At 43.7% G+C, this 15,078-nt stretch overlaps 1 protein-coding gene across 1 annotated transcript in view; it reads left to right on the forward strand.

Moving 5' to 3' along the window:
- LOC126234300 (oxidized low-density lipoprotein receptor 1-like) overlaps positions 1-15,078 on the forward strand; it is a 174,789-nt gene that overhangs the window by 114,077 nt on the left and 45,634 nt on the right. Inside the window, exon 2 of the mRNA XM_049942986.1 lies at positions 748-832. Coding sequence (XP_049798943.1) covers positions 748-832 — 85 coding nt within the window. The remainder of the gene's footprint in view (positions 1-747; positions 833-15,078) is intronic.

The following is a 15,078-nucleotide window of genomic DNA, read 5'->3' on the forward strand; positions in this document are numbered from 1 at the left end:
CATGTGGAATTCTGTACTATGTCTGTGTCTGCTCCAAAACCTGGGAACAGACACAGAATGCAATTCCTGAGATTGCTACAGCATGCATGGAAAGAATATGCAATTCCCAAAGCATCCTCATTCAACACAAAGTGCACCTTATTGGTGCATACCGAACCTATAATGCCAGGAGAATGACAAGGGCACGACAGAAAGCCAAAGCAGTCTCCAACAGCACAAAGAATGCCTGCACCATCATGTCTGTAGTGTCTGGGAACAGACACAGAACAGAATTCCAGAGATTGCTGCGGCATGCATGGAAAGAATATGCAATTCCCAAAGCATCCTCGTTCAACACAGAGTGCACCTCATAGGTGTGTACCAAACCTATAATGCCAGGAGAATGACAAGGGCATGACAGAAAGCCAAAGCAGTCTCCAACAGCACAATGAATGCCTGCACCATCACGTCAGTAGTTCTAGGAACACACCTGGTGGGCGTGGACCTAGTACAAAATGCTATGGCATGGTTGCTGCTACTGTGAGCAAATAATCATTGAAACTGGTGGTCACTGATATAACTATGTCATGATTTTTACAGTAGCTGTTATTTGGTAACTTAATTTGACCAGTTCTGTTACTTTTTTGCTGGTTAATAATCCTGCATATAATTTTTACTTTGTCCTTTAAATATATTTTCTGGAAATATGTTATTAAAGTTGTGGGTCAATAAAGTACATTATTTTTATAGTTAATTCTTTGCTTTCAGCCATCTGAAACAGCAATGGTCTTCTTTTCAAGAATTCATATCTGGCTTACACTACTGGTTGCCATACCTAGTACAAAATCAAATGGTAAGTCACCCATGGATTATATTACAATTATATTTGGTGGTTGACTATATGTAACATATACAGTGAAGCTGTTGTTCCTTACTGAGCTCCAGGATTAATTGTTTTGTAAATGTTCACCCACTCATGGACACTGCAGGCAATGGGTGATGGAAGGTTTCTGTTCCATTGATAATGTTTATACTATGGTAGCAGTATTCTGACTGGAAAGTTTTTAGAGATATTTGGAAAATATGTTTATTAATTATCCCTCTCAAATTTGAAGAGACTTTTTCTAGGATTTTGGTCCTGTTTATGACGCCTTTGATTTGTATTTCATGGCCCTGTTTATGGGCTTGTGGATGAGGTTCCATTTCCTGGCGTTGTAATCTACCCTCCCTCCTTTTTTGATGTTACTACTGTTATCAATGGTAAATTTTTTTCAAAAAATATGAGAGGAGTAAGATTTACAAGAAACTTACTACTTATTGTCTTTTCTCCCAGCTGGTTCCAGATCTTCATGTCTGTGGGTCTGATTCTTGAAGCAGAAATTATCACAAAGTAGGTTTCCATGTTCCAATTGACGTAAATAAATTTGATAAATACCTGTGCAGATATTTTATTTTTTGATGTTTATTTGCTTCACATTTTACTAGGTCTATATCACACTGTCTTTTGAATTTACACATTAACAAAGCTGAAATTACATTGTTCTTCCAAAATACAAAAAGTCTGATCACATCAGAGGCATTCCCACTACTACTTCCTCACTCTGTGATAATAACGATATTCCAAGGGTTTTGCGAATTTTCTTGACAAAAGAATTTCTATTAATGTATAAATGAATCCAGAAATAAATGTATTAAACAGTGCCAGATTGCATAATTAATAATAAAAATTTTAAGTGTGCCAAATGTTTCGTAATTTCAAATATTTCTAAACTGTACATACAGAGCTAGTACATATAGATTGTAACATTGAAAATTGTTATAACCTTTAATCACCAATAATTGCGTGGATATTCAAACATACTCACTTAGAAACAATCGCTGGTTACATGATAACAACTCAGTATCTCTTATTCGAGTGCCGTGCCGTGACGTGTGGCCGGCGCCGTTCGTAGCTAGGTGACGCTCCCGCGCTCAGCCGAGTGGCGGAGCGCCTCTATCGCCGTTTGCGCGTAGTGTCATGGCGGCACTGTAAATGTCATGGCACTGTCACAACACTTTTCCCCCTTGAAAAAAAAAAAAAAAAAAGAACACTCACTTCCTTGGAGACATGGACAGTGCGGAGACATCCATGGCCTCTTGTGAGGCCCCGAGAAGATCCCGCGGAGAGACACGAGAGTATGGTCGAAAATGTCCAGGACGGAAGCTCGTGCATGGAACATGCCTCCTGGATGAGATGATGGGTGAAAACTCCGGAGCAGCATCCATAGGTGTCGTGGACCTGGGGATGTGCTCCAGAGAGATGGGTCCCGGAGAAGGCGGCGTCGTGGCTGGGGCCGGTTCCGGCGTACTCGGAAGCAGTAGCGACGTCGGCTGCATCAACACGTACTGTAGATCGGCAGCAGCGACAGGACTGGCTTCTCGGGCTGGTGGAGGCGAAGGAAGGGGCGGTGGCACCGGCGTCGCCATCACTCGTGGGAGCATCTGGTCGTAATGGCGAACAACCATGCCGTCGTCCGTACGTATTTCACAAAGCCGGCGGCCTTGAAGAGCCTTGACCACCCCTGGAATCCATTTAGGGTGAGATCCATACCCTCGTGCCCACACGTCGGCGCCCACCGAGTATTTTCCCGCACTAGGGGACACAGCACAAGGCCTGACAGGGTGAAGCAGGTGCAGTAGAGTGCACGGTTGGCGGCCATGCAAGAGTTCAGCAGGGCTGCGATCACCCAGAGGCGTGAAGCGATAAGAACTCAGAAATTGCAGCAGAGCATCATCTGTGGAAAAATCACTAAGGAATTTTTTCATCCGGCTTTTGAAAGTGTGGACAAGGAGCTCGACCTCCCCATTAGATTGCGGATGGAAGGGCGGTGCTGTAACATGATGAATCCCTTGTCCAGTACAAAAATCACGGAAGGCCTGCGAAGAGAACTGAGGGCCATTGTCCGTGACGATCGTGGATGGAAGACCTTCTAGCACAAAGATTTTGGACAAAGCCAGCGTCGTCACCGCAGTGGTGGGTGACGGACATCGAACAACAAATGGAAACTTCGAGAAGGCGTCAATCAACAGTAGCCAGTACCGAGGAAGGGGCCGGCAAAGTCAGCGTGCACCTGTTCCCGTGGCTGCGCCGGATCAGGCCATGGAGAGGGCATTGTATGAGGTGCAGCCAGTTGTGGAGCACACTGACCACACGCAGCAACCATGTGGGCGATGTCCGAATCAATACCGGGCCAATAAACGTGCCTGCGGGCCAGGGACTTAGTCCGAGAAATACCCCAATGGCCTTCATGCAACAGTTTGAGAACATCTTTGCGAAGAGAGGCTGGCACCACGACCCGTGGAGATGCACCATCCGTGGGCAGAAGAACAACACCATCACGAACAGACAGACGAAGGCGCAAGGCATGGTAGTTGCGAAGGGGAACCGATGCCCGGCCCTTGGTCCTGTCCAGCCAACCCCATTGAACAAAACCGATCACCTGACGCAGGACCAGGTCCCACGCAGTAGCCGACGCGACCTGCGAACCTGTAAGTGGAAAACCCTCGAACGCACGACGTTCTTCCTCATCAATGTGGAAACAGAGTAGTTCATCACGATCGAAAACCGGGTCGGGGCCCATCGGCAATCACGACAATGCGTCAGCGTTGGCGTGCTGGGCCGTGGGGCGATAGTGAATCTCATAGTGAAAACGAGACAAGTATAAGGCCCAACGTTGCAGGCGGTGAGCTGCCTTATCCGGAAGGGACACTGATGGGCTGAACAGAGAGACCAGCGGCTTGTGGTCGGTGATGAGGTGAAACTTAGAACCATACAAAAAAACGCTGAACTTTTTTAGAGCATAAATGATGGCGAGCGCCTCCTTTTCGATTTGAGAGTAACGCCGTTGCGCATCGTTGAGGGTCTTGGAAGCATAGGCGATGGGTCGTTCCGACCCATCCTCATACCGATGGGCGAGAACAGGCCCTAGGCCATACTGTGACGCGTCAGTCGCCAGAACCAAGTGCTGACCCGGACGGAATGTGGCAAGACAAGGCACCGACTGCAAATGAGCCTTCAGGCGGACAAAAGCCTGCTCACACTCGTAGGACCAACAGAAAGGGACGTTTTTGCGTAACAGCTGATGCAGAGGGTGAGCTACCGCCGCCGCAGATGGAATGAATGTGTGATGATAAGCAACCTTGCCTAGAAACGCCTGAAGTTCTTTGACCGTAGACGGCTGGGGTAGAGCGGTAATGGCCGCAACGTGCTGTCGTAGAGGACGTACACCCTCACGGGACAAGTGGAAACCAAGATACACAATGGAGGATTGGAAGAACTGTGACTTGTTCAGATTTCACCTCAACCCAGCCGAATGCAAAACCCGAAACAGGGAACGCAAATTGCGAAGGTGCTCCTCAGTGGAGGCCCCCGTGACAACAATGTCATCCAGATAGTTTATGCAGCTGGGAACGGAAGCCATGAGCTGTTCCAAAAACCGCTGAAAAATGGCTGGCGCGCTAGCAACGCCAAATGGTAACCGCTGGTACTGATACAACTCACAAGGAGTGTTGATAATGAGAAATTCCTTGGAAGAAGCATCCAACAGTAACTGATGGTATGCATCCGATAAGTCAAGTTTGGAAAAGAACTGGCCCCCAGCGAGCTTGGTAAATAACTCCTCAGGACAGGGAAGAGGATAAATGTCAATGATGCTCTGAGCGTTGACAGTGGCTTTAAAATCACCACACAATCACAGACTCCTGTTTGGTTTAGAAACCACCACGATAGGCGGTGCCCATTCGCTGGAGGTAACAGGAAGGAGAATCCCCGAAGCTGTTAACCTGCCTATCTCAGCCTTGACAGATGCACGCAACGCCACCGGAATAGGGCGTGCCTGGAAAAACTTAGGGCGAGCTGTAGGTTTAAGAGTAATGTGGGCTTCAAAATCCTTGGCACGACCCAGACCAGCAGAGAACACGGACGAAAATTCAGAACACAATCCATCCTGCTGTTGATACAGAATATCCTCAGATATGAGGTGCACATCATCATCAATGGAGAACCCAAAGAACTGGAAAGCATCATAACCGAACAGGTTTTCAGTGCTCGCATGATCCACCACATAAAACGTGAGGGGCCTAACAATAGACTTCTAGGCGGTGGAAGCATCAAACTGGCCAATGATAGGAATTTTCTGCTTATTATAAGTTCGTAGATTTCGCGCAACTGGAGACAAGGGAGGGGAGCCCAACTCCAAATACGTGCGAGAATTAATGAGAGTTACTGCAGAGCCAGTGTCCACTTGCATGCGAATGTCTTTATCCAGAACATGAACAGTAACAAACAACTTATTTGTTTGAGAAAGCACACAGTTAACATCCATGTCCGATGCCTCGTCCTCGTCGACAGGAACTTTAGGGGACTGACACACAGAAGCAATGTGGCCTTTTTTCCTACAGGAATTATATGTGGCCCAACATTTTGGACACGCGGCCCTGTCATGCTGTACGAAACAACGTGGACAAGAAGGAAGTGTGGAACGAACCTGCTTCTGTGGTTGCTGTTTGCGCTGCGAGCGTTGTGGTCCAACGCAATGTTGTTTAAGAGAGTGAACTGCCGCCACATCTTTGTTCTCCTGTGAAACAGGCAAATTGTCCATGTCGAAAGTTGACTGTACAGAGCCTACATCACACCACGCGTCTATTTACGCGCCAGCAGCGTGAGACACTTCAAAGGATTGAGCGATGCTTAGAACTTCCGACAACGACGGGTTTGGCAGTTGTAGGGCACTTTGCCGAACTTCTTTATCAGGAGCAAGCCGTAGAATAACATCCCTAACCATTGAATCAGCATAAGACTCATGATGAGTGTCCGTGACAAACTGACATTTCCGACTCAGACCGTGTAGTTCCGCTGCCCAAGCCCGGTAAGATTGATGGGGCTGTTTACGACACCGGTAGAACACCACGAGGGCGGCAACGACGTGGGTGTTTTTTCCGTGGGGAAATCCAAGATAGAAATAACGACTTACACATAGGAGCGTCGATAACGCCGAAAGCCAAGAAGTGTTGCCGCAAACGCTTCTCATAATCCTCCCAGTCTTCAGCGGCCTCGTTGTACGGAGGGAATGGAGGCAGAGAAGAGGAAGACAGACGATGAGTAAGCGACGTCGACAACGCCTGTATAGCAGCCATCAGCTGTGTTTGTTGTGCCTGAATAGTAGCCGTCAGCTGTGTTTGTTGTTCAATGAGTGCTTGCATAAGTTGTTCCATGTCTGCCCCGTCACGAACACACAAATCCACAACACAGTGTTATAACCTTTAATCACCAATAATTGTGTGGATATTCAAACACACTCACTTAGAAACAATAGCTGATTACATGATAACAACTCAATATCTCTTATTCGACTGCTGTGCCGTGACGTGCAGCCGGCGCCGTTCATAGCTAGGTGGCGCTCCCATGCTCAGCCGAGTTGCGTAGCGCCTCTATCGCCGTTTGCGCCTACTGTCATGGCGGCACTGTAAATGTCGTGGCACTGTCACAACAAAAATAAAGCAAATCTATTTCATAGTTTTTAGCTTGAAATATAACATATTGTTTATAAAATTATATGAAATTTTTCTGATAAACAGTTGAGACAATACTGACCTGTCCAAAGTTCAAAAATTAGTTCTGGTATCGACTACTTCTTTTGAGGAAAAATGATGCTAGAGGAGAGTGTCCCTTTGCAATATCCCCCTCACAAAATTTGGAGCCAATGTCTTTACAATATTTTGTGATGTACTATTAGGTATACCAAACAGTGTACAAAATCATGCCAAAAGATAGAATACAGATGTATAGAAGTATCTGATACATAACATATTGCAGAAAACTCAAGAAAAATATCTACTACACAAATCATAATTTATACATATATCAGGACATGGAATTTCAATTTTCAGATCTGTGTAACATTCTGTCACGGGACAAATGATACAAAGTCAAAATTAAAACTTTACAACACTAAACTACAGAAATAAATACAGAGACAATGTAAATTACTAGAGTTACAAATTGCAAGTTTATGTCTATAAAGTCACACCTTCAAAATCTTCAGAAGAGAAGAGAAAAAATTTAGAGCCTAAGTGTACAACGAGTGAGCTGACTCAAAAAACTCACAACGAAGGGTAGAGACTGGAAGAATATACTCAATCATGAGTAGGAATATAACACAAAATCAATCAGCCACATAAACCAGAGTATTTAAGGATATGTTGATTCATGAACAAAGAAAATAATGAAAAATTATTAGCGTCTAAGCTTACAATGTGGTGACCGACCCATGAATCCAAACCACATGGGTACACACCAGCAAAAAATGTTTCGACACAACAAAATGAATAAAGTTCACAGTCATATATCAATAAGTTCAATCATATGTAAAGAGTAATTACAGGAAGCATCTGGCCTCAATCAATAGTTGTATGCTCTCCTTGAGTACACACACACACACACACACACACACACACACACAGTCTCGATGACCAGAGGTACCCAAAACAGAGTTAAGCATGAGTCTGTCCACAACTCAAGTTCTAGTCAGATACAATATTGCAATACTCAGGATAAATACAGGTAAACAGAGTCATAAATAGCTTTGAATGATGACATAATGGAGTAGCTTGAGGACTAAAATCATTGTGGGAAATCAGAAATGTATACATCTTGTTATACTGTCTATACTTCCACACTATTTGCTAACTGTTCATACAAACTAACCTACATCCATAGACGCCCAGAAGTATCATTTGCAATTGATAAAAAGTAGGGGGAAAGAAGTACAGTAGAAAACGAATGGGTAGCTCTGAGGGATGAAGTAGTGAAGGCAGCAGAGGATCAAATAGGTAAAAAGACGAGGGCTAGTAGAAATCCTTGGGTAACAGAAGAAAAATTCAATTTAATTGATGAAAGGAGAAAATATAAAAATGCAGTAAATGAAGCAGGCAAAAAGGAATACAAACGCCTCAAAAATGAGATCGACAGGAAATGCAAAATGGCTAAGCAGGCATGGCTAGAGGACAAATGTAAGGATGTAGAGGCTTATCTCAGTAGGGGTAAGATAGATACAGCCTGCAGGAAAATTAAAGAGACCTTTGGGGAAAAGAGAGCCACTTGTATGAATATCAAGAGCTCAGATGGAAACCCAGTTCTAAGCAAAGAGGGGAAAGCAGAAAGGTGGAAGGAGTATATAGAGGGTCTATACAAGGGCGATGTACTTGAGGACAATATTATGGAAATGGAAGAGGATGTAGATGAAGATGAAATGGGAGATAAGATACTACGTGAAGAGTTTGACAGAGCACTGAAAGACCTGAGTCGAAACAAGGCCCCGGGAGTAGACAACATTCCATTAGAACTACTGACGACCTTGGGAGAGCCAGTCCTGACAAAACTCTACCATCTGGTGAGCAAGATGTATGAGACACGCGAAATACCCTCAGACTTGAAGAAGAATATAATAATTCCAATCCCAAAGAAAGCAGGTGTTGACAGATGTGAAAATTACCGAACTATCAGTTTAATAAGTCACAGCTGCAAAATACTAATGCAAATTATTTACAGACGAATGGAAAAACTGGTAGAAGCTGACCTCGGGGAAGCTCAGTTTGGATTCCGTAGAAATGTTGGAACACGTGAGGCAATACTGACCTTATGACTTATCTTAGAAGGAAGATTAAGGAAAGGCAAACCTACGTTTCTAGCATTTGTAGACTTAGAGAAAGCTTTTGACAATGTTGACTGGAATACTCTTTTTCAAATTCTAAAGGTGGCAGGGGTAAAATACAGGGAGCGAAAGGCTATTTACAATTTGTACAGAAAGCAGATGGCAGTTATAAGAGTTGAGGGGCATGAAAGGGAAGCAGTGGTTGGGAAGAGAGTGAGACAGGGTTGTAGCCTCTCCCCGATGTTATTCAATCTGTATATTGAGCAAGCAGTAAAGGAAACAAAAGAAAAATTTGGAGTAGGTATTAAACTCCAGGGAGAAGGAATAAAAACTTTGAGGTTTGCCAATGACATTGTAATTCTGTCAGAGACAGCAAAGGACTTGGAAGAGCAGTTGAACAGAATGGATAGTGTCTTGAAAGGAGGATATAAGATGAACATCAACAAAAGCAAAACGAGGAGAATGGAATGTAGTCGAATTAAGTCGGGTGATGCTGAGGGAATTAGATTAGGAAATGAGACACTTAAAGTAGTAAAGGAGTTTTGCTATTTGGGGAGCAAAATAACTGATGATGGTCGAAGTAGAGAGGATATAAAATGTAGACTGGCAATGGCAAGGAGAGCGTTTCTGAAGAAGAGAAATTTGTTAACATCGAGTATAGACGTAAGTGTCAGGAAGTCGTTTCTGAAAGTATTTGTATGGAGTGTAGCCATGTATGGAAGTGAAACATGGACAATAAATAGTTTAGACAAGAAGAGAATAGAAGCTTTTGAAATGTGGTGCTACAGAAGAATGTTGATGATTAGGTGGGTAGATCACGTAACTAATGAGGAGGTATTGAATAGGATTGGGGAGAAGAGAAGTTTGTGGCACAACTTGACTAGAAGAAGGGATCAGTTGGTAGGACATGTCCTGAGGCATCAAGGGATCACAAATTTAGCATAGAAGGGCAGTGTGGAGGGTATAAATCGTAGAGGGAGACCAAGAGATGAATACACTAAGCAGATTCAGAAGGATGTAGGTTGCAGTAGGTACTGGGAGATGAAGGAGCTTGCACAGGATAGATTAGCATGGAGAGCTGCATCAAACCAGTCTCAGTACTGAAGACCACAACAACAACAACAAAAAGTACATACTGATTTAAAGTTACATAATGTATTGGGAAGTTAATCCCCCTACTTGAAAAAACACACAATTATGTGAAATAACACTGTCCAGCCAGCCGGAGTGGCTGAGCGGTTCTAGGCGCTACAGTCTGGAACTGTTCAACCGCTATGGTCACAGGTTCAAATCCTGCCTCGGGCATGGATAGGTGTGCTGTCCTTAGGTTAGTTAGGTTTAAGTAGTTCTAAGTTCTAGGGGACTGATGACCTCAGAAGTTAAGTCCCATAGTGCTCAGAGCCATTTGAACCATTTGAACACTGTCCATGCCGTTGATGATTTTTTAAAGAAATAGTTCCATGAAGTCTTCATACAGGATAATTTCTTGGCTAACATTTTACAAATCTGTCACAACACTGATGTGGTTGACAGTTGCTTGTGTACATTACCCAGCACCTATGATCTCTTGTAAGCCAACTGGACCAGCAAAGGTACAGCCATTCAGCAGTGTGGGAGTGGATCCACTCACATCTTTCAGTTTTCTCCCTGGATTTCTCCTCACACACACCAATGGGTAGGTTACTTCCTGTTCAGCATTCACATCAATCCTGCAATGAGCCGGCCAACAGAGGCTGCTGAGGTGGGCCACATGACTTGTGCACATGACACTGCATCTGCCGCACCAACTATTTGAGCCCTCCCCTTTGTAAGTTGTACTTAATAATTCAATGAATGTTGTCCAGTGACATACGTCTGACTGGAGAGAAATCATGCATGGTGTTCCCCAAGGCACAATCTTAGGTCCACTGTTGTTCCTCATAAATGTAAACAGTCTTCTGTCTAATATACAACAAACAGAAATACTTCTTTTGCAAATGACACTAGTATTGTAATCAATCCTCACATACTTACAGAAACAATGGTAAATGAAGTTCTTAAAAGTCCCAACATTGACTGGTTTTCACTGAATGGTTTCAGTTCTGGACATCTAGGGGTACAAAATCAATGGTATGTGTAACACATGGTGAGGGAATAATAAGTAGGATGGAAACTTTAAATTGTTAGGTGTCCATATTGCTGATAATTTAAATTGGAAAAAGCACATTTTGGAACTCTTAAAACAATTTGGTTCAGCCACATTTCCACTTAGAATTTTGAACAGAATGACCTCCTCAATACTAACCAGCATGGATTTTGAAAACATTGATCATGTGAAACCCAACTCACACTTTTCTCACACAACATCTTAAAAGCTTCGGATCAAGGCAGTCAGGTAGATGCAGTATTTCTTAATTTCCAAAATGCTTTTGTCTCAGTGCCACAACTATGCCTATTGTCAAAAGTATGATCATATGGGGTGTGAAGTGAAATTAATGACTGGTTTAAGGTCTTTTTGGTAGAGAGGACACAGCATGTTATCTCGGATGGAGAGTCATCGTCAGATGTAGAAGTTACTCCAAGTGTGCCCCAAGGAAGTGTTTTGGTACTTTTGCTGTTCATGTTGTAAATTAATGACCCTGCAGATAATATTAATAGTAAACTCAGACTTTTTGCAGATGAGGCAGTAGATAATATTAATAGTAACCTCAGACTGTTTGCAGATGAGGCAGTTATCTATAATGAAGTATTATCTGAAAGAAGCTGCATAAAGGTTCAGTCAGATCTTGATAAGATTTCAAAGTATTGCAAAGAATGGTAACTTGCTTTAAATGTCCAGAAATTTAATATGTGCCCTTTACAAAATGAAATAACATAGTATCCTGTAACTATAATATCAGTAAGTCACTGCTGGAATCACCTAACTCATACAAATACCTGGATGTAACACTTAGGAGAGATATGAAATGGAATGATCACATGGGCTCAGTCATGTGTAAAACAGGTGGTAGACTTCAGTTTACTGGTAGAATAATGGGGAAGTGCAATCAATCTACAAAAGACATTGTTTACTGAACACTCATGGAGCTGGCTCTAGAATATTGATCAAGTATGTGGGACTCTACAAAATAGGGGATACTGACTAACAGGGGATATTGAATGTATACAGAGAACAGCAGTAGGAATGGTCACAGATTTGTTTGATCCTTGGGAGAGTGTCACAGAAATACTGAAGGAACTGAACTGGAAGACTCTTGAAGGTAGATGTAAAGTGTCCCCAGGAAGTCTATTAACAAAGTTCCAGGAACTGGCCTTAAACAATGACTCTCGGAATATACTACAATCCTCCATGTATCGCTCACATGGGGTCATGAGGATAAAATTAGAATAATTTCTGCATGCACAGAGGCATTCAAACAATGGTTCTTCACAAGCTCCATATTTGAATGGAACCGGAAGAAACCCTAATAATGGTACAATGAGACGTACTGTCTGCCATGCACCTCACAGTTGTCTGCAGAGAATAGGTGTAGATACAGAATCATTGCAAATACTGGGGAAAAGCAAATCAGTAAGTTGACATATTTTGCATGTTTTCATTCAGTAATGTCATATGGAATCATGTTCTGGGGTAACTCATTTTCAAGAAAGAAAATTTTCATTGTGCAAAAATGTAAGAAAAATATGTGGTGCTCACCCAAGATCATCTTGCACAGCATATTTATTCCCTCTTGAAGTTTGTTGTTAACAACCTGCTACAGTTCAAAATGAGCAATGATGTACTTAATTACAATACTCCACATTAATATTGTCTTTAGCACAGAAAGTGGTACACAATGCTGCGACAAAAAGTTTTGATCACTTACTCAGTGATATAAAAGTCTGAAAGCAGCAAAGTAAAATTTGAAAATAAACTGAGGAAGTTTCTCTTTCACAACTCCCTCTAGTCCATAGAAGAATTTCTATTGCTGTAATGTGTAAAAGATAGTGGGTAGGAATTGCTCACATTTGTAAATACACTCCTGGAAATGGAAAAAATAACACATTGACACCGGTGTGTCAGACCCACCATACTTGCTCCGGACACTGCGAGAGGGCTGTACAAGCAATGATCACACGCACGGCACAGCGGACACACCAGGAACCGCGGTGTTGGCCGTTGAATGGCGCTAGCTGCACAGCATTTGTGCACCGCCGCCGTCAGTGTCAGCCAGTTTGCCGTGGCATACGAAGCTCCATCGCAGTCTTTAACACTGGTAGCATGCCGCGACAGCGTGGACGTGAACCGTATGTGCAGTTGACAGACTTTGAGTGAGGGCGTATAGTGGGCATGCGGGAGGCCGGGTGGACGTACCGCCGAATTGCTCAACACGTGGGGCGTGAGGTCTCCACAGTACATCGATGTTGTCGCCAGTGGTCGGCGGAAGGTGCACGTGCCCGTCGACCTGGGACCGGACCGCAGCGACGCACGGATGCACGCCAAGACCGTAGGATCCTACGCAGTGCCGTAGGGGACCGCACCGCCACTTCCCAGCAAATTAGGGACACTGTTGCTCCTGGGGTATCGGCGAGGACCATTCGCAACTGTCTCCATGAAGCTGGGCTACGGTCCTGCACACCGTTAGGCCGTCTTCCGCTCACGCCCCAACATCGTGCAGCCCGCCTCCAGTGGTGTCGCGACAGGCGTGAATGGAGGGACAAATGGAGACGTGTCGTCTTCAGCGATGAGAGTCGCTTCTGCCTTGGTGCCAATGATGGTCGTATGCGTGTTTGGCGCCGTGCAGGTGAGCGCCACAATCAGGACTGCATACGACCGAGGCACACAGGGCCAACACCCGGCATCATGGTGTGGGGAGCGATCTCCTACACTGGCCGTACACCACTGGTAATCGTCGAGGGGACACTGAATAGTGCACGGTACATCCAAACCGTCATCGAACCCATCGTTCTACCATTCCTAGACCGGCAAGGGAACTTGCTGTTCCAACAGGACAATGCACGTCCGCATGTATCCCGTGCCACCCAACGTGCTCTAGAAGATGTAAGTCAACTACCCTGGCCAGCAAGATCTCCGGATCTGTCCCCCATTGAGCATATTTGGGACTGGATGAAGCGTCGTCTCACGCGGTCTGCACGTCCAGCACGAACGCTGGTCCAACTGAGGCGCCAGGTGGAAATGGCATGGCAAGCCGTTCCACAGGACTACATCCAGCATCTCTACAATCGTCTCCATGGGAGAATAGCAGCCTGCATTGCTGCGAAAGGTGGATATACACTGTACTAGTGCCCCATTGTGCATGCTCTGTTGCCTGTGTCTATGTGCCTGTGGTTCTGTCAGTGTGATCATGTGATGTATCTGACCCTAGGAATGTGTCAATAAAGTTTCCCCTTCCTGGGACAATGAATTCACAGTGTTCTTATTTCAATTTCCAGGAGTGTAGATAAAACCAACTAGTGCAGCAGCCACTTGCCCTCATATTGTTTTCACAATTATTTTCAGGAACTGCTTGTATTAGTAAGTGGATTGTTTCTATATTAGTAAGTGGATTGTTTCTGTGTTTGTCTCTGTGTTCTCAACTGTTTGCTTGTATGTGGAAGAAGAACAAACTTTGGTTCATTGTAGCTGTGCTGTTGTTTCTGACTTTCAATACAATACAATTTTATCTTGTTCCTGAAGACCAAAATATTTTTTGTTCTTATGTATGATTTTGGCATTAGTATTTTTTACTAGACTTTTTGATTGAGACAGAAGATATTTATAAAATGTCATTTATGACCCAGTAAAGAGTCACTATCCAGCATTTCCCATCCTTATATCTTATGTTTATGCCTGATGGTTGCTAGGTTTTGCTAATTTAGGCTTCATTTTCTAATTTTTTTTAATCTTTTCTCTTGTGGTGGTGTGATTTAAAAATAATTTTCTTGGATAGTGGTCTGACAGAGCTATTTCTGTAACTTCACTTTTGTATTGAGAAAGGGACCTAGATTTGAGAATATGTGACTTATCTGTGTACAGAAGTTTGCAGTTGTACATGTTGGAGTTGATATTGTATTGTTTAAGTCACATGTTTTCATTGTGTTAAGTACTAGTTTGTTGTCAGTGGAATCTTCTAATATCTTTTTTCTTAGATCAACTAGTAGTATAAGCGCAATACTTTTACTTAAATGATGTGTAGAAGTTCTCTGATATTTTCACTGACAAGGGGAGGCCGCCAATTGTGAAATTCAGATTCGATTCATACTGCGCATAATAAAAGCTCATGGCCAGAGGTGTAATGTGGCAAAGCACCAAGATGCACTTCTCAGCCGTTGTCGAGAAAATCGACAGTTAAAAGAAACCGTTGCAGTGAAATACTCTCTACGATTAATAACTTGCTACAGCGTCGTGGTGCAGCGGTAAGCGCTCGGGTTCGTAATCCGAAGGTCGCCG

This window comes from Schistocerca nitens, chromosome 2 (genome assembly GCF_023898315.1).
Source record: "Schistocerca nitens isolate TAMUIC-IGC-003100 chromosome 2, iqSchNite1.1, whole genome shotgun sequence".
Lineage (NCBI taxonomy): Eukaryota > Metazoa > Arthropoda > Insecta > Orthoptera > Acrididae > Schistocerca > Schistocerca nitens.